We start from the raw sequence: 24618 nt of genomic DNA, 5'->3' as shown, positions 1-24618 counted from the left end.
CCAGTGCTGAGCTCACTAAGCTATCCAGAGATGACCTCATCGCACAACCCATGTGCCTGGTGGAAAGGGGGCCCTCGGGCTTCATCTAGGGGATCACAGACCATTATCCCCCATGTCTGGGTCTGTGGTCACCACTGCTCCAACCACCCAGGGCAGGGGCTGCCCAAGGCCACGCTCCTACGTGGCTACCACGACACTCCATGCAAGTGCTCTTTGTATTTCAAAAAGAGAACATTTATTACTTATTTTTTTCCTCATTAGAACTTCCTTTACAGCAACACAAAGTAAAGCACAACAAAACTTATCTGTAGACACAAGGGGAGCACACTGACCACTGTTGGCCAGAGACCAGATGAAGGCCCCATGGAGACTCACACAAACACAGCACAGCCTTTCTCAGGTCTCCTGGACCCTTGTGCCAAGGGTGGCCCGTGTCAGGCCCAAGCCCCGCTGCCTCACGACAAATACAGGGGCTGATACCAAGGAGATCTGGGGTGGGCAGCGGGGGTGCAGGAGCTGGGCCAGGGAACGGAAGTTATCTTTACATTTTGATAAAGGCAATCCCACCCCACCTCTCACCCAGGCACTCCTGTCTCTGTGTTTTGATTCAGATGCTTAGTTAGATACGTAGATTCTAAGAAACGGTGTGTTTCCTGGGCTGGTGAAACCTGCTCCAACTGTCACCAGAGACTTAAGCTTGGTAAAGCCGGGCCTGGGAGGCACCTGAGGACGAAGAACGTGCTGGCGGCTTTGCTGGGAGCCCCATGGGAGTGATAGGAGAGGAGGGGAGACTCTGAAGACAGGCTGCTGCTGGTACGTCCCCGACCTGGGGTCGGAGCATCAGGAAGGAATAGCGTGATGCATACGAAGTTTGGTTCTGTTTCACCCTCTGAATTAGCAGACTTCAAACACTTCCATTTTCACAGAAATCAACAGCGAGACAGCTAGCAGGGCACATGGGCTCATGCCAGTTATGTGAGTAAAGGCACCAGATGGTTTGTTATGAAACACATTTTGGTCAGAAAATAGCTGGGGCTTTTTGGTTCCTGGGAGGACAACAAAGCTAGAAGAAAGGAGGTGTGAGTTGAGAGGTGTGGGTGAGAAGGCAGCTGTGGCACCAGATCTGGGTTCTACTCTTGACTCTGCCCCTTCCACGCGTGCGGTCTCAGTTTCCTCATCTAGAAACTGGCAACCAAACATTCGCAAACAAATCTAGGTGTTAGGTTTCACGCACTATCTCAAGAAGTACGGGGAGGTGGGGCTCAGACCAAATAGCGGCGCGGGAAACCTTCATCCACGTGGAGGGGGAAGGGTGGGACGGGAGCTCTGCAGGAGGCGGTCACACAGATGACCCCACGGCCGCAGGCAGACTCTGGGAGTCCAGGGCAGCCAGTTACCCCGGTTCCAAGCACTGCTGGGGACTTTGGGCCTCGTCTCTCGGAAGAAGGGCAGAAAGAAAGCTCTATGCGACGAAGCACCATCGAGGAGCTGGGGGCCACACCTGCTGTGTGTGCTTTAAAGTGCCTGCCACGTGTTGTCTTTGGTCAGGGTCTGCCCCTCTGTCTCTGAGAGCCCCCAGGGCCAGGAGCCCAAGCCCCGGCCCGCTGGGCCCCCCACGGAAGGCGGGCTGGATGTCAGTCTCCTCCCGCGGCTGTGTTGCCCTCCTGTGCTCAAAGGATGACAGAAATGAACGATCCGACTACTTTCAGTAAGGAGCAAGGGCACCTCCAGGGAAATCTGGGCCCTTGAAGAGAAGGGACAAGAAATGCTTTGGCCACCATCCTGACACCCACAGTGGAGCAGAGCTTGCTCAAGAGAGGGCAGAAAGCTGGTTATAACACTGCGCTCGTGCCTGATGCAAAACCAGCTTCTGAGTTGAACCAGGAGTCACTGAATAAATATTCAAGGCATCTTTCAGTTCTCAGAGAAAGAAAGGGGTTAAAAAAGAATCTCTCCTTCCCTCTGCTTGACTGGTTGCAGCTCTGATCTGCAGACTGACAGCGCTGCCGACTGAAGGACACTGGCTGGGGGTCCTGGAGCTGGCCCCCGCCCCCGACACGGGTGGCTTTGGTTTGTCACGTGTCCTGCCAGCCCCAGGCCTCAGAAGTTGAAGAGGTCATCTGGCTCGGCGCCACCGCTGTCAGGCTTGTCCCAGTCGACAGGCGAGAGGCACTGGGCGTAATGAATGTCCTGTGCTGTCAGTCCAGTGTCCAGGACCTGAGGGTTCGTCCGAGATTGGGCAAGCCTGGAAGGCAGAGCTGTGTGAGCCGGGGGCCCAGGCAAGGGGCTGGCAGGGCCCCGAGGAGCCGGTCCAGCCTGGCCAGCACCAGGGTCAGAAGTGAGAGGACGTGGGTGGGAAAACGGCAGGACACATGGCCAAAGAAGCAAGACCCGGATGTCAGTAGAGGTGGCGCCTCTAACCAGAGAGCCTACCCTTGAGGGTCAAGGGGCTCAGAAAACTGTGGGGCAGGCAGTGGCGTTCCCACCACGGAGAGGCTGGGGCACCCACACCATCCACAGCTCCATCAGGAAAGAGGAGAAAGGGCAGCGCTGCCAGCGCCAAGTGGGGCATGCGTGGGAGAGAGCCTGAGGCAACCATGGAAGACCACTGGCTTAACTACGTTCAACACTGCTGTTCACAAAGGAAATTCAAAAAGGGGCACAACTGAACGTACCAAGAATAGGGAGAGTTAAATAAATTACGGCCCACGTCCTTAAAAGAACATGAGGCAGTCAGTGAATGAGGTGTTTACAAGGAGTTTTTAACAGCCTGGAGAAATGCTCCTGATACCCCAGCAGTGAGTGAAAATCAGGATCCCCAAATGCAAATATGATGAGCTGATCAATGCAAAAAAATGTCTATGTATAGGATTAGCGTGAATTAAGCCCCAAAGTCAGGGCTGTGGGATTATGGGATGGTGTTATTTCCTGTTTAACGCTTTGCTGATTTTCCAAGTTGTTCATTAAGGGCACAAGACACTTTAGTCATCTGGAAAAAGTGAATGAAAGATTTCCTTCAATCAAGGGGGTTGTAGTCAGCCAGAGAAGCTGGGAAGATGGTAAAAAGAATCATGAAGGGGCCACACACGCCACTCCCCCGACCTGGGCTGCACCGAGAGGTTTCCACTGGTTCTGGCAGGAAGGGGATGGGGAAGCGGGGGAGGGCTGTAGGGGGCTTCTGAGGGTCCCAAGGGAGAAGGGAAGGCCTGGCTGACCAGGGCCCAGTGCTCGGAAGCCTGAGCTGCCCAGGCCTCTCCTCAGCCAGCCTTCTTGGTGGCGTGTCCCCAAGCTGAAGGCAGCCATGGACAGAGATGGCCCCTGGGAAAAGGGGAAATGCCACCAGCCTCTGGTTAGACCAAGTATCTCCTAATGGGACTCACATCCCTCCTCTACGTAATGCTCCATGGGCTTAATTAAACACTGCCTTTGGGCTTCCCTGGTGGCGCAGTGGCTGTGAGTCCACCTGCCGATGCAGGGGACACGGGTTCGTGCCCCGGTCCGGGAAGATACCACGTGCCGCAGAGCGGCTGGGCCCATGAGCCATGGCCGCTGAGCCTGCGTATCCGGAGCCTGTGCTCCGCAACGGGAGAGGCCACAACAGTGAGAGGCCCGCGTACTGCAAAAAAAAAAAAAAAAAAAAAAAAAAAAAAACCACTGCCTTCTCCCTGTCCCTTTCCATAAATGCAAAACCTCTGGAAGGAACAAAGCCTGCAAAAAAGCCCATTTCTGAAGGCTACACCAGGTGTAGGAAGAGGAAGCCAACCTGAGCTGTAGTGTGTTCAGTTCAGCTCAACCTGTGGTAGAGCGGTCACCAGGAATAGCTTTTGATTCAACAGCAAGAACTTTCTGGCAGACCTAGCCAGATAGTGAGCTCCCCACCCCTGGAGGTATCTGAGTTGAGATTTTTGCTCTGGGGAAGGTCAGAGTTCACATTCTCAGACATGGCAAAGGGCCCTGGAGACCAACCCCCAAGTGCCAGGCCTCCTCCCCCAGCACCAGGAGCCCACCTAACGTTACCTTGAAAATGCTTCATCCAGGCCATCATCCAGCTCCTTGGGGAAAACAAAGCAGGAGATAAGAACCCGCAGAGGGGGAGCCCGTGCTCACAGCCGGGGCTTGTCCCAGCCCTGGGTAAGCTATAGGGACGTGGCACACAAGCGTAGGAGTCTGGTGGGCGCCTAGAGGAACAGGCACAGGCAGGCCTTCCACCTGGCTACTGCCACCAGCATCTCAGCACAGGGACCCAAACCTGGGATGTGGGACAGGAGAAAGGGCACCTAGGTGCCTAAAGACCTGGGGGTTCAATTCCCAGCTCTGCCACGACTCAGCAACACCTTGGGCAAGTCACTGCTCCTCTTTGAGACTCAGCTTTTCCTTCCACAAAATGAGGGGGTTGGACCGGACGACCTCTACAGCTTTCAAATTCCAAGAGGGAGGATGCGAAGAAGGTTTTCTTGCTTTCACCCGCTTTCAGAAGCTGAGCCCAAATTCCAAGCTCACAAGGGATAGCTGATGGCAGGAATGCCACAGCCTAGGTGGGAAAACAATGGGCAAGGCTCCCTCCACAGCCTCCGGGAGGACGGGCAGGTGGCAAGGCTGGTTCCCAGACTGCAGAGAACAGGCTCGCGGTGCCTGCTTGGGGGACACTGGGTGGCCCCCAACAGGCAATGGGATTTGATAGGTTTTCAAGTCCATCAATGTTCCAGATTTTTAAAATTAAAGAGACGTGCATAGCACAGGGAGATCAGCTTGACGCTTTGTGACAACCTAGAGCGGTGGGATAGGGAGGGTGGGAGGGAGGCTCAAGAGGGAGGGGATATGGGGATATGGGGATATATGTATACATGTGGCTGATTCACTTTGTTGTACAGCAGAAACTAAAACAACAGTGTAAAGCAATTATACTCTAATATAGATTAAAAAAAAGATTTTGCAAAAATGTAAAAAAAAAAAAAAAGAGAGACATGACAAGTAAAGTAACATGTCATTCTGCAATAGATCCTGGACTAGAAAAAGGACATTGGAGGGACAAGTGGAGAAATGTGAATCAGGTCTGTAGATTATATAAGTGTTACATAAATGTTAACAATTTTGATCTTTGTAACGTGGTTATGTAAGATGTTAACAATTGAGGAATCTGTATGAAGAGGAACAGGAATTCTTTGTACCATTTCTGTAATTTTTTATCAGTCTGAAATTATTTCCAAATGAAAAAAATTTCTAATTTTTTAAATTAAAAAAATATGTTCCTCTGGGAGATTCTGCAGGCAGAGGTCATCATCATCACTGAAGAAGTGAAAAAGCTGAGACAGAGAGAGGTCAGAGTACTTGCCACGGGTCACAGAGTGAGTCGAGGGCCAGGCTGCCTGCCTGAGTCTCAGGCTCCTCGTTCAGGGGGCCGAGGGGGAGAGGCTTCAGGAGCGAAGTGCCCATGCCGAGAACAAGGGGGCCTTTGGTTGGTCCGGCAGTGGGCAGAGCCATGGATGCTCAGGCCAAGAGGCCAGGCATTGTGAGGAGACAGCTGTGCCGGGAGCCAAGGCTATTGGGGATGCAGCCCTAGGTTCAAAGGGGACATTGTTCATCCCCTACCCTGGGTCTGGCTGCTGGGCTGGGTCAGGCCCTCCTGGAGGCCTGCAAGTCACGGGCTCCAGGGTCTGCACCTTGGAGCTGCCTTAGGTCTCATCCAGGGATCAGGCCAAGGCTCACTGGATCCTGGGGGGTCTCCAGGCCACACAACCACTCACCCAGACAACGCTGCTGCTGTTTAAGGCTTGAGGTCGAGGTGCCTCGTCCACGTTAGCGGTGTTAGCGCTGACCGTGGACAGCGGGGCCTTGGCTGTCTCTTCCAGGTCCAGCAGGTTCCCAGTGGCGACCACTATGAGGGGTCAGGTGCGTCAGGAGGAGAGGAGGTTCCTGTCCCCCAGCCCCATCCTGGAGCCTCCTGGGCTACCCTGGTCCCAACTCCCTCCTTGGGCAGGGCCTTTCCAGCCCTATCACCCAGACCACCCAGAGCCCCACCCTTGCACCTCCCGAAGCAGCTGGACAGCTGCCCACAGGGTGGGAAGCTCTCTCCCACTCATGGTTTAGGCTGAAACCCATATTCACAACAGGTATTAAGTTTTTTAAGAGATCACACAACAAGATGTAAAGTGTATAGGGAGAGATGTATACACAGATTTATATACCTATATAGGGACATATCTGGAGGAACATGCACCAAAACAAGTAATTTTTCCCCTTTACCTGCATTTGCTAATTTCTCTATAATAAACAAGCATTATTTATTTAACACCAAAACAAAGATAAAAACCCAGGAGTTTACCCCAGCCCAGGAGGGAGGGGGCCCTCTGGATGAAGGGTACCATGCCATGCAGCCCCTCCCCTGCCCAAGACTCACGGCTCTTCAGCGAAGGGGTGCTGTCTCGGCGGCCCCCCCCCAGGATGTCCCCTCCATCTTGGCTGCTTTTCTCCCTCTTCTCCTTCTCTGTGGGACCAAGGCACAGCGGGTTGGAGCCCCCGACCCCAGCACTCCATCCCTAGCCATCACTGGGCAGGGGTAGGCTGTGGCCAATCTCAGGGGGCAGGTGTTAGGTCTCCAGAATGGAGAAAAGAAACTCTGCATATTTCACTTAATCCTCACAAGGACCCTGGGGGAGGGAGACAACTGCTCCCAGTTCTTCAGATGGGGAAACTGAGACTCGGAGGTGAAGGGGCCTGTGCAAAGCCACAAACCAGATAGGCAATGAAGCTGACGATCAGTCCAGGCCTGACTTGGGAGCCTTGACCATCCTCCCCGCCCCTACTGCTCTGCTGGTCTTCAACGCCCCTGTACACCCCACCCACCCTGTCCACAAACAAGACTCACCTTCCTTGGATACCTGCCAAAACTCAAAAGCGACTTTGAAGGCCTGGGCTACTGTGAGGGTGACAGCCTGGGCCTGAAAAACAGGAAGTGGGGTCGGGGGAGGGGTACAGTGTTAGGCAGGTAAACGCAAGTCTCAACTGGAGGCCCAGGGACTGTCCCAGGCTCTGGAATGCCTGCACTACGTGAAGCCCAGCCAAGATTCCCACGGGTACTCCAATCCCCACCTTGGCAATGGCTATTCACCTCTACTTTTTTCCTTCGCCTTTGAGTTCCCCTAAATGCAATTAACTGTGAGGCTTATTTCTTCCGAGAAGTCCTCTCTAATTACCTGAGGACTGCACACAGTAACTTAGTCCTTAAAATGAGAGAACAGAAAAGCCAGAGTTGGAAAGGGCCCCGCCACTGCCTGAATGAGCCACAGCTGGAGAGGCAAAGGTTAGACTCTGGTTACTACTATGCTGGGTCAGAGGGGCTTATAACTGAATGCCAGAAAGGCAGTAGGAGGCTTCTACATTTCCTGGCAGGAGCAATAATATGTCAATGAGGGCCCAGGGCAGAAGACTAAAACCATCCAGTGCCATAACCCACCTGTAAAGAAGGGCCACACCTTATCCCTCGACCCCTGGGGGACTCCCATCTACTCCTTCAAACCCAACTCAAATGTCACCACCTCTCTCACGTCACGTCATGTCGCGTCACAGGCGCTGGGCTTCCACAGCCCTGCCTACCTCTCTCTGGTGTCACGCATATGAAAGTGTCACCAGCTCACATGCCTGTGTCACCCCACCTGAGTGCTCCCTGAAGGCAAGCATCGACTCTGAACACCCCTGATTCCCAGAGCCCTCCAGGGGTGTCTAGGATGGTGGCTGAATTGCATCTGCCCAGGGGCAGGTCTCCTGAGGCCTTACACTCCAGCCAGGACCAACCCTTAGCCCACCTTCAACTCAGCCCTTTCCTCTCTGATTCCAGTTCAGGGTTAATCAGCTCAGCTTCTGGGAGTGGAAGTCCCAGAGCTCGCAACTGTAGCCGGAAGCGACATGTAGCGTCCTCTGCAAGCTCGGCCTGGGGAAGAAAGCCACCAGACTCTTTCAAGTGTACGACATGTTCAGGCCTAACCCGCCTCGGCTCCACTCCCTTCGCCTCCGCCAGACAACTCAATTTAATTGAGAAATGAATCTGTGGCTACTGCCTTTAAAATTTTTTTAAAATTTAAAATCCCTAAACAAGCTGACTGATCCATGCCAATTAAATTTCACGAAGTATAAAATCTCATTTGAATGTCTCTGTCATTTACATTTTTGATGGAAGTACGGGCGCTTTATGGCAAAACTTAAATATGGTAATTAAGGATGAAACTCTTCACAGCTGTTTACAATTTAAGCTGTCACGTCTGGATCAAGTTTAATAGACCCAGTTACCATTGAGAATTGCCCATGAAATAAAAATATGGGCTAATTACCAGCTAGAGTCAGATCACTATACACCCAAGCAAGGGCTGGTCACCCAGTGTGGCAGGGAGATGGGAACGCCATTATTTTTGCCTCCAGGAAATCTGAGGGCACAAGCCCGACACTGCTTTTGCATAAATCTGCTTGTTCATTTGCATACATCCCCGCCCTTTCACCCCGGAGTCCTGAGCTGCAAGTTAAACCAAATATAACTCAAGACGCAGATGCGTGCAGGTGGCTGAAAGCCCAGGCTGGGCAGAGACTGGGAGGGGGTGGGCCCCGTTTTCCTGGGCGACTGCAGGAATCTGGGCACTAGCGATGGAAGGATTGCTCAGGCCTGCCCACCGAAAAGCCCTCCTTGACTCCGCAGGCCAGGAGCCTGCCCCTCCTGAGTGCCTCTGGCCTCTGAGTCTGTCTTATTACCCTGACCAGGTACTGCCTTGCCCAGTTTTTGACGTCCCTGTCTTGTTCTGGGTAACCAGGCTGTTAGCTTCTCACGGCGACCAGGTCTAGCTTAGGGCTGCAGACCTGGGCCAGGACCCCGGAATCCAGGACCCCAACCGGGTTCTCAAACCAAGTCGGGCCAGGTGCCCTGTACAGCCCTGCTGCCCAGAAGCATAAATCACTGCACGAAAGGATGACCTGAGGAATGCCAGTGGCCTGGGAGGGAGAATAGCCCTGCCGCACCCGACCCCAGGTAGAATTAGGGAGTCCACCTGTACTGCAACCCTGGGTTCCCCACCGATGCCAGCAATGGCACCCTCACTTCAGAGCCCAGAGGCTGAAGTGCTGGCTGAGGTCTCCCAGGTGGGCAGATGGAAACATTTCTTTGTACAGAACCTTATCCTGGCCATGCCCAGTAGAAGCCACAGGGAAAGAGAGGCCAGGTGGTTGGGCTGCCTGAGCTGAGCTGAACTGGTGGGTGACCCAGAAACGGACCCATTTGCCCCTCAATCTGGGTGGGTCCTAGGCTTCTTGCTCATTCAGGCAGCCCAGCAAGGAAGGGTGGGGATGTGGAGACTCTGGGCCCTTGGCCAGAACGACTGAGGGCTACGTCAGTGTGCAAATTCAAGGCTCCCCTGAGGCTGACTCTCCCTAGCCATCCACCCAGGCTCTGGTGACACCTGAACCCCCAACCCCCGATCACACCGCTTCGCTTTGCACCTCTGTGTCTCTGCACGTGCCAACACCCTCTCACCACCCTGCCCCGTTTTGCTTGGCCTGGCAAACTCCTACTTACTACTCATCCCTCAAAGCCCACCTCAAAATGTCTCCTTCTCTGAGAACGCTTCATGTGCCACCTCCAGAGTGACTTAAAAACCTCCGCCTGAGAGCCAAGCTCCCTGTATGCCCGTTACTGAATCCCGGCTCTTCTCTCCCGTCGCCTGGTTCGCATCTTCACGGCCACCCTGGGTCCCCAGTGCCCGACACAGAGCTCAGCCTGGGATAGGCAGCAGCAAGCACGTGGAGGGACCTGCCAGCAGGCAGGATGTGGACTGAGGCGCCCATTTCACCTCCTGCCTCCTCCGCAGAGACGTCCACTCCGCCCTGAGAGTCTCAAGGTCTCCAACGTGGCCAGACCACAAGGCCATAACACACTGGCAGCCTGGGCTCAGCTGAGGCCTTGGGAGCCACAAGGACACCACACACATCAGGCGGTCTACTGACACCGCCCTGGGCTGGGCTGTCTCTCCAAGGGACCTCCCCAGGGCTCCCTGAAATGGGGAGGCCAGGTGGGAAAGGCTGGAGATGGACAAGCCAATATCCAGCCGTTCCTGATGCAGATGAGAATGGGCCAAAAGCGAAGAGTCTGGGCCCTGGGTGTCCAGTAGGAGCCTGTCCCTCTGCCCGATGGCTCTGCTGTCAGCACCAAGCAGGCTGGCTGTTTTCCCCAGTACCTGACCTCTTGGCCTGGGGTAGACGGGTTTTGTTCAAGCCTGTCTAAAGTCCTCTGGCCCAAGGCTCCCTTAGCTGCTGGGCCAGCATCCACTTTCTTTTACCCCCGACCTCCCCATCCCAGAGGAAGCCTCTACATGTTGGGAGCCCCTGCACTGCAGCAATGGCTGAGGGCCAGCTGCCCCTGCCCAGTGCCTGCTGTGGTCAGTGGGGAGGAAGAGACAAACAATGGGGACATAATGAGCTTGTTCTGTGGGAACAAGGCTGTCACGGGAGAAGCCACCGCAGCTCAGGGACCTAGGGCATCAGGAGGCCCCGGGTGAGTGGCTGGCGACATCGAGTCTGCAGGAAAGAAACAGGTGCACAAAAGAAACTGAGACCTTTCAGAACAATCCTGGAGGTCACTGAGGTGACCTCCTCATTCTGTTGATGGCATGCAGCCCAAAGAAGGTCAGGGTCTTATCCACGGTCACAGAGGATCAGGCCCCTGGTCTGTCTCCTCCTACAGTGCTCCTCCCACAAGACCTGCGGTAGGCTGAATCGTACTCCCTCCACCCCACCCCACCCCACCCCTGGGAAAATGTCCACATTCTGATCCCTAGAACCTGTGAATGTTACTATACATGTCAAAAGGAACTTTGCAGATGTGATTAAGTTAAGGACTTTGAGATGGGGGATTATCCTGGATTACCCAGCGGGCCCAATCACAAAGGACCTTATGAGAGGGAGGCAGGAGGGTGAGAGTCAGAAATAGCAATGTGATGACAGAGCAGAGAGGGAGACTGGAAGATGCTCCACTGGCTCTGAAGGTGGAGAAGAGGGCCCTGAGGGGGAGCAGAAAACCTGGGCGGGGCAGGGGTCACTTTAAGACTGTGATGTCCTGGATATGTCCTTGATGACATGGGGAGGGGAACAGATCCTGTCTCCTTGGCTACAAGGACCACAGGGCACAGAAACTGGGGCTCTGGGCTTCATACACAGAGGTTAACAGAGGCCAATACTAAATCAATAAATGTCGGGAACCTCCTTACAGGGCGGATGCTCAGATCTCTGGGGCCTCAGAAACAAAAACTTCAATGCCAAAGGCTGACTCCCTCCAGCTGCTTGCCACGAAGTTCAAGACAAAAGCCCAGAGACCACTGAGGTCCAGCTCGTCCCAGCTAGATGTGTCAGGGCGGCCTGGAAATGGGGTGAGGGACTCCTGGCTCCTCACAGCCATGCAGGGAGAGAAGAAACGTGGGTTTAGACCCTCTGCTAGCTAAAGGCACCCTCTGCTAGATGACAGCTAGCTACCTCATCTTCAGCAAGAGAGCTGACCTCTGTGAGGCTGTTTCCTCATTAAAAATAAAAATAAGGGCTTCCCTGGTGGCGCAGTGGTTGAGAGTCTGCCTGCCAATGCAGGGGACACGGGTTCGTGCCCCTGTCTGGGAAGATCCCACATGCCGCGGAGCAGCTGGGCCCGTGAGCCATGGCTGCTGAGCCTGCGCATCTGGAGCCTGTGCTCCGCGATGGGAGAGGCCACAACAGTGAGAGGCCCGTGTACCGCAAAAAAAAAAAAAAAAAAATTAACAAAAAATAAAAAATAAATAAAAATAAAAACAATGAACGCAGTTACAGCGCCCACCTTGCAGAGTTGCTCCGAGGAGTAAATGAGACAGTACCTTAAAGATTACCACTGAAACAGGCACAGAGTAGGTACCAAAATATGGCCATTTCCCTCCCTTCTCCGGCCACAGTGAGCCGGGTCCTCTGAGGGCCCTCGCCTTTGCCTTTCACACTGGGCACCTCTGATCACCAGTCTCTAGAGACTAATCCCTATAAGGCCCTGCACCTTATAGTGACAGGAGACCCCCTCCCGCCCCAGATCTCAAATCCATCAAATCACATTATAGAGAGGAAGCGGCTCAGGGCACTCACTGGGAATGAGGGCTTGTCGCTGCCCACAGGCCAGCCGAGGGCAGCCCATCCTGACAGGTGGCCCACCTGACTGTAGCCCTACACGGTGCCCTCAGCTCTCAGCACCCACTTGAGGTTCCCAGGGACTTCAGACTTTCTTTAACTGATGTCACCTTTGGTTCCTGCCTTCCCCCCCAGTCAGGGCCCCCAAGGCAGGGCTGCCAAGGCGAGGCTGGAGCCTGCTCAAGCCCAGCCTCTCCCCACTGACCATCTTCCGCTTGGTGCAGAGGAAAGCGTGGCACTCAAGATTCTCGCTGTGCTGGCTCTGTGCGATGTACGCAAACACTTTGTCATGCATCTTGTCTGCTGTGCAGTAGGAGATTCTGAAAGGCAAGTGGCAAGTGTCACCAGACTCCGGCACAGGGGCCTGTGCATCCCGAAAGCCCCTTAGAGTTCCCCTGAGTTCCAGAAAGCCTGCCATCCCACTCCACCAGGGTGGGACTCTGGGCCTAGCATCCTGGGCCATCCATGGGGTGCGGGAGAGTGGGGAAACCAGGCTAGGCAAGAAGGAGTGGTGGTAAAGACTGGAGGAAGGGCTTCCCTGGTGGCGCAGTGGTTAAGAATCCGCCTGCCAATGCAGGCGACACGGGTTCGAGTCCTGGTCCGGGAAGATCCCACATGCCGCGGAGCAACTAAGCCCGTGCGCCACAACTACTGAGCCTGCGCTCTAGAGCCCGCGAGCCACAACTACTGAGCCCGTGTGCCTAGAGCCCGTGCTCTGCAACAAGAGAAGCCACTGCAATGGGAAGCCCGCGCACCACAATGAAGAGTAGCCTCCGCTCACTGCAACTAGAGAAAGCCCACATGCAGCAATGAAGACCCAACACAGCCAAAAAAAAAAAAAAAAAAAAAAGACTGGAGGAAGGGCACATCCCCCCTCTACTGAGCCACATCCCTAAACAGTAGTAGGTGAGCCCTTACTGTACACCAGGCAACGTTCTAGATATCACCTCACTGCCCTCTGAGATGCGTTCTAGTACTATCCCCACTTTTGAGGTGAGAATGCTAAGGCTAAGAGTCTCAGACCACCAGGCTCGTTTCCGGAGGCCATAACCACTGCCATGCTGCCTCTTAAGAGTTTGTGCTAACCAGATGGAAAGGGGGGCAGGACACTACCCGGCCCACAATGCCCTTCACCTGAGTGTCCCCCACCTGCCCTCCCTTTGATCACACCCCTGCGCACAGGTCAGATGAGTTACAGGCCCATCTCTCCCAGGGTGACTGAGACTTATGACAGCTTCTCTCGGAGCTGTGGCCAGGGGAAAAGGAGCTGGGAGTAGGGCGGGGGCCTAGGAGGGAGACACAGCAGCTCCCTCCTCTTGAAACACCTTCTCCCCCCTTGTCTGATCCCTCCCCACTGTTTCCAGTCATCCTGGGAATCACAATCAGAAGAGGAGCTGGCAGCCCAGAGGTGGGACAGAAGCTCAGCAGATGCCCTCACCTCATGTGGCCCCAGTTTCAATCACCGGCATTGACAAAGGGATCATCACCACTTAAAACCCCCAGGTGGGCAGAAGGAGGGGGTGCCAGGTTCCCAACTGCCTCTTCTCCAACCCAGGGGATCCAGCCTCCTGTCCTCAATGCCCTGGGTCTTCGGTATCACTCAACTAGATCCTGCTTTTCAAGCCCCAGCAAGGCGCCTCCTCCCACGACAGGCCCTCCCAAGTTTCCCCAGGCAGGCCTCTCCTTCTCTGTCCTCTTTGGAAACACTTATACTCTATCGCCCATGTCCTCTGCTCCATCCCCTCCTAGACTGGAAGCTCCTTGAAGGCAGGGGCTGGGTCTGATTCCTCACCCGGCACAGACCTCAGCAGAGCAGGTACTTGGACACCAGCTCGAAACTCTAAAACCACGTCCTCAACACACATCCACCCTCCCACCTCGCCCCCCAACCCCAGTACTGGCTTTGCTCCAGCCAGCTGAGTCACCTGCTCGGAGACAAGGCAAGAGAGTGCAGGGACAGGAGGCCTGACAGAACTCTGGCCTCCGTGTCCTGGGCGTAGCTCGGCCACTGTCTCACCACGTGGCCTTGGGCAATTCCCTCTTTGCGCCTCACCTACCCCACCTGGAAAATGGACCTGAGCTGCCTGTCTCTTCCAGCTCTGAAATTTTACAACTGACCAGCTAAGAGAGGGGTGGGCACAGCCTGAGGCTCCAAGGGCTGGACCTGTTTCCCTGTGAACAGCGCCCACCCTCTACAGAGATCATCTACACTCTGGCCTCAGCCTCTGCCTGAGGCCTCCCTGGACACCTGGCCAGATGTCCAGAGCTGAGCTGCTGCATTCCCAGCGAAAAAGGCAGTGACTGTGCAGCTCTCTGCTCCAAGCCTGACTCAGCAGCACACTTGGGGGTGGGGTGGGGGGCAGGGGTGTCCCAGGCCGGCTGCAACTAGTGATAATGGCAGCAACAACTGCCACGAGCCACACGCTCACTGTGAGCCAGGCGCGGGGCATCCAAGGCTTCACAACCGCACACCGGGCGGGACCTGTTTCCAACCCCACACACAGATGAGGAAACTAACGCCCCAAGGTCACCCAGATAGGAAGCGGTAGGGTCCGGATTCAGACAAAGCACTCCATCCACTGTCCCGAGCAGCAGACTGGATGTGGGCAATGCTGAGCGTACCTGTAAATGGACACGTTCTCAATGAGCTGGTTGGTGATGTTGTCGGTCAGGATGATCCCCCGTGGCGACACCTTGAGAGTCACCTTCTGCAGCTTCTTCCCACTGGCCTTGGCCTTGGGGCAGACGTGGGTCAGAGGAGACTACCTACCCACTTGGGACCCACCCTCGTGGGCTACACCCAGCGGCTCTAAGCCCCAGACGCGAGGCCCACGGGAGGCCTCACCTTAGGTGACCGGGGAAGACAATTCAGCGAACACCTTCTTCTAATAAAAATAGGGACAAATGTCACTCACTGAGTACCTGCTGTCTGCCAAGCACGGGACCTCGACTCATCCTCACAGGCGGCAGGGATTTGCCTCAGGAGAAACCGGACTCAGAGGGGTTAAGGGAGTTGCCCAAGGACACACAGCTAGGAGGGACCTCAGACTCTGAGGGCTGAACGCTATCACAGCCCAGCAGGATGGGGACTCCACGCTCCACCCACTGTACCTGCCAGGGCCTGAGCAGAGGGGGCCGAGACCACCAAGAGAGGTGGGCTCATAGGGTACGTGCTCACTCAGAGCTGGGGAGGAAATCCAGTCCCTCAGGCCACAGGGCAAGTGGCTGGGTGCCAGCAACCCTCCCACTATCCCTCCCTGGCACGAAGTTACCAACCCTAGGCCGGTGGCCTGAGCTGAGGGAGGGGAGGCTTATTGAGGCCACGGCCACAGCAGCTGGAGAGGAGGACACTGGCCAGACCCTGCCAGTCCAACGGCTGCCCTCTCGACTCTCTAAGCTGGACGTGGGGGGACGCAGGGGCAGGGCAGCTGTAACACACTCAGTCAGGGGACGAGTGCTGACCCCCCAAGCCCCAGAAGGAGCTGCCCCTTCCTCGTGCTCCCACACCACACCCCGACTGGGCTCACCGTGGTCACGATCCTCTTGACGGCGGCGGCTGACAGCTCCTCACCCTTGGGCTGCTCCACCAGCGTCATGCCCAGGTACTTGAGGCTGAAGAGCATGCCCTCGAGCAGTGTCTCCCGAGTGTCTGTCCAGTTCTCAGGCAGCTCTGGGTAGAGGAGGATAGGCGCTCAGACCCCGCTGGCCAGGGCCCACCACAGCGACAGCGTCTGCAGCCCCCGTCTCCTAGGAAGACCCAGCAGGGACACTGGGGTCCCCCCATCTACCATTACTTTTATCTTTAATAAAGAAATAACATTTTCTAGTATGTACCAGGCACCACGGTAGGAAGCGTTACATAAAATCTTCTCATTGACCCTCAGGAGGACCTATGAGGCAGACACTTTTATCATACCCATTTACAGACAAAGACACTGAGGCCCAGGGAGGCGAAATCACATGACCAAGTCCACAGAGCCAGCAAGTGCAATAGCCAAGAATCAAACTCTTATTTTCAAATCCGTAGCCCAAACTCTTAACTTCAACGTTAACACCTGCTGAGGGCAAACCATGCCATTTTCTTATTGAATCTTCAACGCAATCCGGTGAGATGGGTATTATTCCCACTTTACGGATTAGGAAACTGAGGCTCAGAGAGGTGAAGTCGTCAGACAAAGGCCACATACAATGAGTAAAGGGTTGGAGTCAGAATTCAAAACTGGGTGGTTCCCATGGCCCCAGCCTGGCCTGCTTTCCTCCATCTACACAGCCACAGAGACCAAAAGGTAGGGAGGAGGGAGACCAGGAAAGAGACAGCAGCCCAAGGAGGGTGGGCGTGGGGTAAGGCTTAGTGGGGAAAGGGGGAGGTGACTGCTCAAAAGCCGTCATATGAAGGCCACTGAATCCGGAAGACCTGGGTTCAAATCCCAGCTCTGCTTCCCCCCACCTGCATGGTCTTGGGCAAGGCCCCTCTCCTCTTTGAGACTAATAATGCCTGGGCTACAGCAATGGCACACAGCAGGACACATGGGAAGGATCCTCTGAAAGCTCTGATCACGACTGAGGTCAGGAAGGCTGGGAAATGAGGGGATGAGCCTGGCTCACTGGGTGGTGAAACAGACCAGGAGGGAGAGTTGGAAAGAGGCCTCCATTTCACCCCACCCACATGAGAGAGGGCCCTGAGCAGGCAGAGGGACAGGAGGGGAAGTGTGGTCTTCACTGTGGGAGGGGTCATACAAGAATTCACAGGAGTACCTCGCCTACCAAACTGAGACCCAGGTGAGGAGGAATTTGTTAACCTGTCATCCAGAGCCTGGCATGCAGCTGGCATTCCTGAGTGAAGGAACCCAGATAACCCCAAGGCTTTCAGGCCTGCAATGCCCCAACCCCATCCTCAGCTTTGGACCCTGGACCACTGCCCTCCAGCCTCTGCCCTTAGGCCTCCACCTCACATGAAGCCAACCCCCACTGAGAAGACCCCAAAGTGACCCCATCCTCTGTCCCATCAACAATGAGTCTATTTCATTTGATCCTCCAAAGAGAATCAGAAAGTACCCGAGGTGTCCCAGTCCTGGGTTTGGTGATGGGAACCCTGGAGCAACTCAGACATGGGCCTTGCTCTCAAAGAAACCAAGAATATTGCCACCATCAGGGCAAAACAGAGCTACAGTAACAACAAAGCAGCAGCTCTTACCATTACCTCTAACACTCACGGCTACCTTGCAAGCTGGCATTCTTTCATTCCCATTTCACAGAGGAGGAAACTGAGGCTCAAAGGACAAGTAATTTGCCAAATTATTTGACACTTAAAGCCCAAGTTCCTAACCATTAGGCAAACGCTATCTTGCCATGAGGCAAACTACCCTCAGTTTAGCAAAAGGTCATGGAGAAGTTCCTAGAGCCAGAGGTATTTCCCCCCATAATTCTTAATTCCTGAGGCTTCCTCTCTGTATGGAGATGCCTAGACCACCACTTTCAACTCGATATTCATCTAAGCAAGGGCGGCAAGACTGTGTGCTGCCATGCCCGTCGCCTGTGTCCTTGGCAGACATTGCTAATCAACTGCAGCTCTATTCCCTCTGATTTAAAGGCTTCCAACTGTTTCTCAATAAAAGGCTCCTGGCTGGCAATACCAATCCATCAGGGGTGGCCTTGTTCATCTCATTACCCATCCCTGCCCCACAGCAAACATCCTTCCTCTCCCCATTTTCATGTCTTCTCTCTCCCATTTCCACCAGCTCAGCCCTTTCCTGGCCCCTCTCCAAAGCCACTTCCGCTCCCTCCATTCCAAAAGGGCCAAAGCTTGCCAAGGTCACAGACGACTTCTTTGCTGTCAAAACATTCCCCAGTTCCCCCTGACCTCTGAAATACTCAGCATTTTTCTGCAATCCTCCTTCCCTGGCCTGACCCTTCCCCTCTTCTATGGCCTCCTGGAACAGAGCCCTGGTAGACTGCTTGCCACTCATCAGCCTCAGAGACCCTCTGCCCAACCTCCTCACTTGACAGATGATAAAACTGAGGCCCAGAGAAGGATGGGACTTGTGCAAGGTCACACAGCAATCAGAGGGACCCCAGCTCCCAAAGCACTACAGGCAACTCCCACAAGGACTGTTGTGAAATTATAGGTTGCCCAGCCTCGTCTCCCCCCCAATATCCCTGCACGCAAGCACACGCACACACACGCAGGCACGCACACAGCAGACGATCCAATCAGATACAGCTTCTTCTCATGACGTTACATTTACTTTCCCACTTCTTTGCCTTTGCTCAAGGAGCTCCCTCTACCAGAAATGCCCTTCCCTTTGCTTGATTGAAACCCCTCACACCCAGCCTCCTCCAGGAAGGCCTTCTTTGAGGTAGTATAGCCTAGTGGTTAAGAGCAAGGGCCTTAATCCTAGAATCCACTGAGTGAGCCTGAGCAAGTTAATTACTTTCCCTGAGCCTCAGCTCTCTGTTCTATAAAGTGGGAGAAGCAAAAGTCTCCAGCTCACAGGGCTGTGGTGACCCTTTGATGAGATAATGAGACAATAAAATGTAATGTGCTTAGCACAGGGCCCCACCCATGGTTTTGCCTCCTGGGGCCTGTCCCTGCTGTCAGGGGTTTCTCTGCCCCTCCTGAGTATGGATCTCCTTCTCTTCCTCCCACAGCCATATCACAACCACCAAGCAGCTGCCTGCTGTGTGTTTTCCTCTTGAAGGACTGCCACGCATGTCTGCCTCCCCCAGGAGCTAGTATGGAGAAGGGGCATCCCCGCTCAATGTTGCTGCTGTCTCATTCTACTTCTCCCTGCCCCTCCCAGGCCCAGCAGAGATCCTCCTGCCCCTCCAGGGAACCCTGCCTCCGCGCCCATACTTCTGGGCATGATTCATCTCTTCAGTGAGGTGTAAGTTCTCTCACACCCCACTCCCTCCCTGAAGAAACTGGAACCAAAGAGCACTCAATAAAGACAGAGGTAGGGCTCACTGCCACACTGGGCCGGTCACCATCCAGCCACCTCGGATAGGCTGGAGGCCATGTGCTCCTTCCCAGGAGGAGCCCAGGGTTTCAGGAAGAGCTCCCGGAGGCCCCCAGGCAAATACAGGCCTGAGTCCACAGCGCTGTTCCGGTCCTCGTTATTTTTGGCCGGGTCGTGGGTAATGACTGCACTATTTTAACTTTACGATTTTACAGATGACCTGCTGTCAGAATTAGCTGGGGATGGATGGACCATATGCCCAGTCTAACTTGTAGCTGCAAACATGTACTCTTTTCTTATTAAGCGGGCCCCTGCCCAGGCGTCAGAGCTCTTGTGCCCTTGTGCCCCTTCTGCTGCCCTGGGAGACCCAGCCTGGCTGGTGCCTGGAACATCAGAGCTGCAGCCAAACCCATGGGCCAGGGGGCAACCTCCAGCAGGGGTCCTGGCCTCCAGCCTCGTCTGGCCTGGTGGGGATATGGCCTCAGGAGCCACAGAGTGACACCTCAGAAGAGGACCCAAGCTCTGCTGTGACCTGGAGTGTGGCTGCTTCTCTAGGCCACAGTCTCCTTATCTGACAAACGGGCTCAGGCCTGCAGGAGCATCATCAGGAAAAGGTCCAGCATGTGAGAAGTGCTATAGGCAAATGTGAGAAGTTGTTCAGACCATCAGAAGAAAATAACAATTTAAAAAAGGTAATTCCCCGCGGTCGTGTTTAGGACTCGGCGCTTTCACTGCGGGGGCCTGGGTTCAACCCCTGGTTGGGGAAATAAGATCCTGCAAGCTGTGGGGCACGGCCAAAAAAAAAAAAAAAAAAAAAAAAGATAATAGCAGCAGCTACCATTCCTAAGTATCTACTTATACTGTAAGAAAAAAATACGCTGTCAAGGTTAAAATGGTGAGGACTGGAGACGGGCTGTGGGGTTCATAGTCACTCTACCTCCCTGGTCCTTGGTTTCGTCATTTAAAAAAGGGGACAACAACTGTACCCACCCTATGGGGTTGCTGTGAGGATGAAATTAGTATACACGAGGTAGGCTTAGAACGGTACCTGGTAGATACCAAGTGTAAGTGTTGTGTCATTACCAAGGGTCAAGTGCAAAGAGCTTTAATGCGTACATAGCCATTTGCAGTACTTTATGAGAAGAGTCAAGGATATATTAGGACTCCCATTTCACAGATGAAGACACTCAGAGGTGTCTGGCCATGACTCATAATCCACAGTGCTGGGCCTTGAATCCATAGCTGTGCTCTCTGCCCTCTCCTGCAGCCCGCCAAGCCCCTTTCCCATGAGCAGGGACAGGCTCGGGGTCATCCAAGAACGGGTATCCTCTCCTGGAGGCTGCCTGAAAGGAGCGTCTGGCTCACTTTCAGTGGGCAGTGGGTGACCTGACTCCTTCAAGCCACACACCCCTCCCTCTGCCGCCAGACCTGTGAGAAGCAGCGTCCCAGCCTCCAGTTAAATGTCCCTTGCACTTGCTGTTCCCTCTGGCTGGAATGCTGTTCCCAGATTCCTCCCTCCTTGTACTGTATTCATATGTGTGTTCCACGCCTTCTCCGAGAGGCCTTCCCTGACCCCCTGCACTGACTCTCTCAGTGCCCCACCTTTATCTCCTCGGTGGGTACCATTTCCACACATGCCACCTGACACGCCACTCTCTGGCTGCCGGAGACTCAGATGCCCATGGGGGCTGGGGCAGTAAGAGCTCCTGTTCCCAGCAGCCCCCTCCCACCACTGACAGGAACTGCCCCTCAAATGGAGTAACTGCTCCAGAGCTCCCCACAGGTGGCATCCCAGCCGCCCACAATGGAAACTGGCTTCATGTTGTCCACTCTTTGGACTCCTTTCCCTTCTTGCTTCTCCTACAAACATTTCCTGGGATCTCTTCCCAAATAAGTGACTTTACTCAGATCCCTATCTCAGCATCTGCTTCTAGAAGAACCCAAACAAAGACACCATCCATCATTTCCTCACCCGCTTTATCTTTCTCCTCTTGGCGTCACCACTACCCACAAGCACCCCACTTATCTGCACCCTGGTCATGCTGTCTACCTCCTCCCCCAGAGGGCTGGCGCTATCCGAAGAGAGATGGACACATTCCCCAGACTCGCCGACACCTCTAACAGTGCCCGACACACAGTCAGTGCTCAATACATATTATGGTTTGGGCTTTATTTATATTTTTCATTATAAACATTATAAATAAGGATGAATAGATATTCCGTCCCCCGCCTACCACCATGAACCAGCTTTGTTGAAACCAGCTTTGTTTTTACCCATTCTCATGGAGTTCTCTGACAACCCGTGGAGGAGCCCGAGGGCCAGAGGGACTCCTCTCGGAAATAAGGGTACTGAGGGGCCAGGGTGAACCACCCTTCCAGGCAGCTGGATGAAAGGAAAACCCAGGGCAGGGACTGAGACAGAATATTTATGGTTTCCAAAGAGGTGGGGGGAAAAGCCATGTGTGTGAGAAGGAGAGAGCCCTCCTTCAAAGTCAGCACTAACTGGGAGACAGGGAGCCATGAGGTTCAGGGCAAAGAAAGCTGTCTGCCGCTGGCTTTGCTCTGGGACCTCAGGCAAGTCCTTCTCTGGGCTCCAGTTTCTCTGCAAATAAAACAATGATCACGCTGATCCCAGCTGAGGGCCTTGAGGGGTGAGGAGCAAGTCACAGCTGACAGCGGGTATCAAATCTAACCTTGTACACACTGATGTGTATAAAATGGGTGACTAGTAAGAAAATATAAATAAATAAAAATTAAACATAAAAAAAAAAAATCTAACCTTAACTCCAGTGGCTTCAGCCTGGCCCCAAAACTCAAGCACAGGGCTCAGACCTTCTTGAGGGTTGGGTCCAAGGCCTGGCTGGGACACCACCACAGGGGCTGCCCCAGCACTTCCACCCCAGACACACTGCATGGCTTCCCTCTCTACTTGTGGCCATGTCGGGGCAAGTGACTCCACTTCCCTGAGCCTCAGGCTCCTTTATCTGAGAAACGAATCTGATAAGAATCCCTGCTCTGTCACCTCTGAGGAGCAAATGCACTAATGGAGGCAAAAACACTATGTAAAAGGTAGAGGGACAAAAGCAGTAGTTACCATTTACTGAACTCTTTCTCTATGCCAGGCAAAACATGATTTCAGTTAACCTGCACCCCCCAAAAAAAATCTGTGGTGGGTACTCCTGTTATTAACAGTTTACAGATCAGAAAACTGACTTAATAACCATGGACAGGTGGGGATTCGACCTCGCTTATTCTGGGTCTAGAAGCCTCCAGGATGGCACTCTGGGCTTACTGGGGTCTGCCTGATAGGAAGGCTCTTCTTTCCTCTTCTTTCCTCCACAGACGTAGACAGGCTCTGAGCCCCCAAAACTCTTTCCACCACACTAAGTATCATGTTGAAGGTCCACATGACAGGCAGTGGAAAGGGGAGTGGGGGAGAAGGAAACCACCAGTTAGGTGCCAGAAGGAAGTGTTACTGTCAACAACCTTCTCAACATCCCTACTGGGTTAGAACTGTTATGTCCATTTTGCGGATGAGGAAACTGAGGTTCAGAAAGGAAAAGTGACTTGTCCAACATCAGAGCAGGCAGGAGAAACTCTTTTCCACCATCCAAGGTGGCTAACTCTCACCCTTCCCCATATCGAGTGAAGGATACCAAGGGAAGGGGGGCTCCTAAGCTTCCTTCCCTTGCCCAGAGCCCCACCCCCCTCCCTTATCCCTAGAGAAAACTGCAGGGTTCCCCCACTGGAACAGGCCGTCATTCTCAGTCCTGATCAAATCCCACAAATATTTAAAGGAGCTATTTTGGGAGTCAATAAATGTGGGAGACGGGTGCATCCCTGGCCTAGTCCAGTCCTAATGGTCTCTGACCCCACCCCCACCAGTAGACACCAGCCCACATTCCCAATGCCAGTCTTGTCTTAGTTTAGGAGGCAGGCACAGCTGGAACCACACAGCCGGGCAAGAGGCGGGGCAGGGCAGGCTCCCTAGGCCCAGACACGCTGGCACTCCTGGGCCTCTCCTGGGCCTAGCGAACTAGGGCTCCCCTGGCGGAGCCCTGGAAGGCCAAGAGGGAAGGGGGTGGGGTGTGACTGTATTGACAGCGGCTTCCTGGTGCCTGGAGAGGCCAGGGTCCCAGGCGGTTGGGGCATGGGGGGCAGTGTGCAGGAGTCCTGGCTTTGGCTCCCTATCTACCAGGAAGGCTTGAGTGACCCTAGACAAGCCCCTCCGTTTCTCCTCGTGAAAAGGGCTGGGTTTCTCAGGCCTCAGGGGAGGGTGCCAGGTGACGGGTTCCCTGAGAGTAACTGGAGACAGGGAGAGGAGGGGGAGCCGGATGAGGTTCCTCTCAGGCTCCCAGACGCCCCTGGGAGAGGTGGCGGCAGAGTCTGCCATTCGCCCGGACGCCCAGGGACATCGGAAGTTCAAGCGGGGAGGTGCGAGAAACAAACAGCTTTCAAAAATAGCCAGGAGGCCGGCCGTGGCACCTGGACCTAGCCAGAGGAGGGGACAACGAGGTCTAGATGGGCCGGTGTGTGGTAGGTACCTCCCGAGACCCCAGGTTGAGCCTCGCCCCCAACTTCAGGTAGGTACCTGCAAACCCGGGCTCACACTGAGTCGGCTTCTGGGCGCCCGGGAGTCAAAAGGTAACCTCGTGGTGGGGGAAGGGGGCAAGGGGGCTCCCGCCGGCCGCTGACCTCGGGGCCAGAGTGCTGGGGTGCGGGATGGGGGTATCTTCCCAAGCCCCTGCCCCCTGCTCCCTCCCCCGGGTACCGACGCTGAGCTCCTGCCTCCCCTGTCTGTCCAAAGAGGGGACGTGCTGGGGTCGCGCAAGTCTCTTCCTCTGACCTGCAACCTCCCTCCGACTGCAGCCCGCACCTGGGGACCCCGAGCTCCGGTTTCTTCCCCCAGCTTCTGCCCTTCCTCCCCAGCCGCACAGAATGGGGACGGGAGTAGGAACGCAGCTTGACCCTCGGCGACCCCGAATCCCGCAGGGCCGGGTAAGGTCGCTCCGGACCGCAGGGCGCGACTCAGGCCCTGCCTCTCCCCGCCCCGTCCCGGGACTCTGAGGAGGGGCGTCCGTGGGCCCCGACCCCCGCCCGGCCCCCGCCGGGCCCCGGTGGTCGCGCACGCACTCACTCCGGTGCCGGCCGCCGCCCCCCCAGCTCTGCTTGGCGAGGCTGGGGCTCCTGATCAGCGCCCGCCCGGCGGACTTGAGTGCGTCCATAGCCGCTCGGGCCGCCGCCGCCGCCGCCGCCGCCGCCGCCGCCGCAGCCAAAACTCCGTCAGGGAAAACTTTCCGCCGGGGCCGTGTGGCTCACGGGCTCCGCGCTCCTCCCCTCCCCCGCGCGAGCTCCGCGCCGACGTCCGCCGGGGCGGGGCGAGGGCCGGCCAGGCTCCGCCCCCGGCCCCGCCTCGCCCGGTATCTGCCCCAGTTCCCCAAGGCTGTCCAGACAAAGGGCGCCACTGAGGCAGCGAGCCGAAAGCCCTCGACGC

The 24618-nt window shown here is 55.1% G+C and overlaps 1 protein-coding gene across 3 annotated transcripts; it reads right to left on the bottom strand.

The window, feature by feature from the left end:
- Window positions 1-212: 212 nt before the first annotated feature.
- LDLRAP1 (low density lipoprotein receptor adaptor protein 1) lies at window positions 213-24466 on the bottom strand. Of its 3 annotated transcripts, none has more exons than XM_032637607.1 (9): window positions 24262-24466; window positions 15696-15838; window positions 14791-14903; window positions 12374-12488; window positions 6866-6938; window positions 6398-6484; window positions 5745-5875; window positions 4018-4052; window positions 213-2245 (listed from the first exon to the last, which is right to left on the bottom strand). In XM_032637607.1, exons 1-9 carry the CDS (start codon window positions 24347-24349, stop codon window positions 2101-2103), a joined length of 930 nt encoding a protein of 309 aa, XP_032493498.1. In that variant the 5' UTR covers window positions 24350-24466; the 3' UTR covers window positions 213-2100. The 3 variants fall into 3 exon arrangements, with proteins under 3 accessions (XP_032493498.1, XP_032493508.1, XP_032493517.1); XM_032637617.1 differs by having other exon boundaries at window positions 24258-24418; XM_032637626.1 differs by having other exon boundaries at window positions 15696-15937; window positions 24262-24400.
- Window positions 24467-24618: the final 152 nt, after the last annotated feature.

Source organism: Phocoena sinus, chromosome 1 (assembly GCF_008692025.1).
Source record: "Phocoena sinus isolate mPhoSin1 chromosome 1, mPhoSin1.pri, whole genome shotgun sequence".
Lineage (NCBI taxonomy): Eukaryota > Metazoa > Chordata > Mammalia > Artiodactyla > Phocoenidae > Phocoena > Phocoena sinus.
This window is presented reverse-complemented; position numbering and strand designations above follow the sequence as displayed.

Bases quoted from the DNA above. Each gene is read 5' to 3' on its own strand.
- LDLRAP1 (XM_032637607.1), bottom strand. From the start codon at position 24,349: ATGGACGCACTCAAGTCCGCCGGGCGGGCGCTGATCAGGAGCCCCAGC. The intron at 12,489-14,790 runs GTACGCTCAGCA...CTTGCCTTTCAG, and splicing joins GAGAACGTGTCCATTTACAG to AATCTCCTACTGCACAGCAG. The intron at 6,939-12,373 runs GTCAGTGGGGAG...CCTGTTTTTCAG, and splicing joins TCTGCACCAAGCGGAAGATG to GCCCAGGCTGTCACCCTCAC.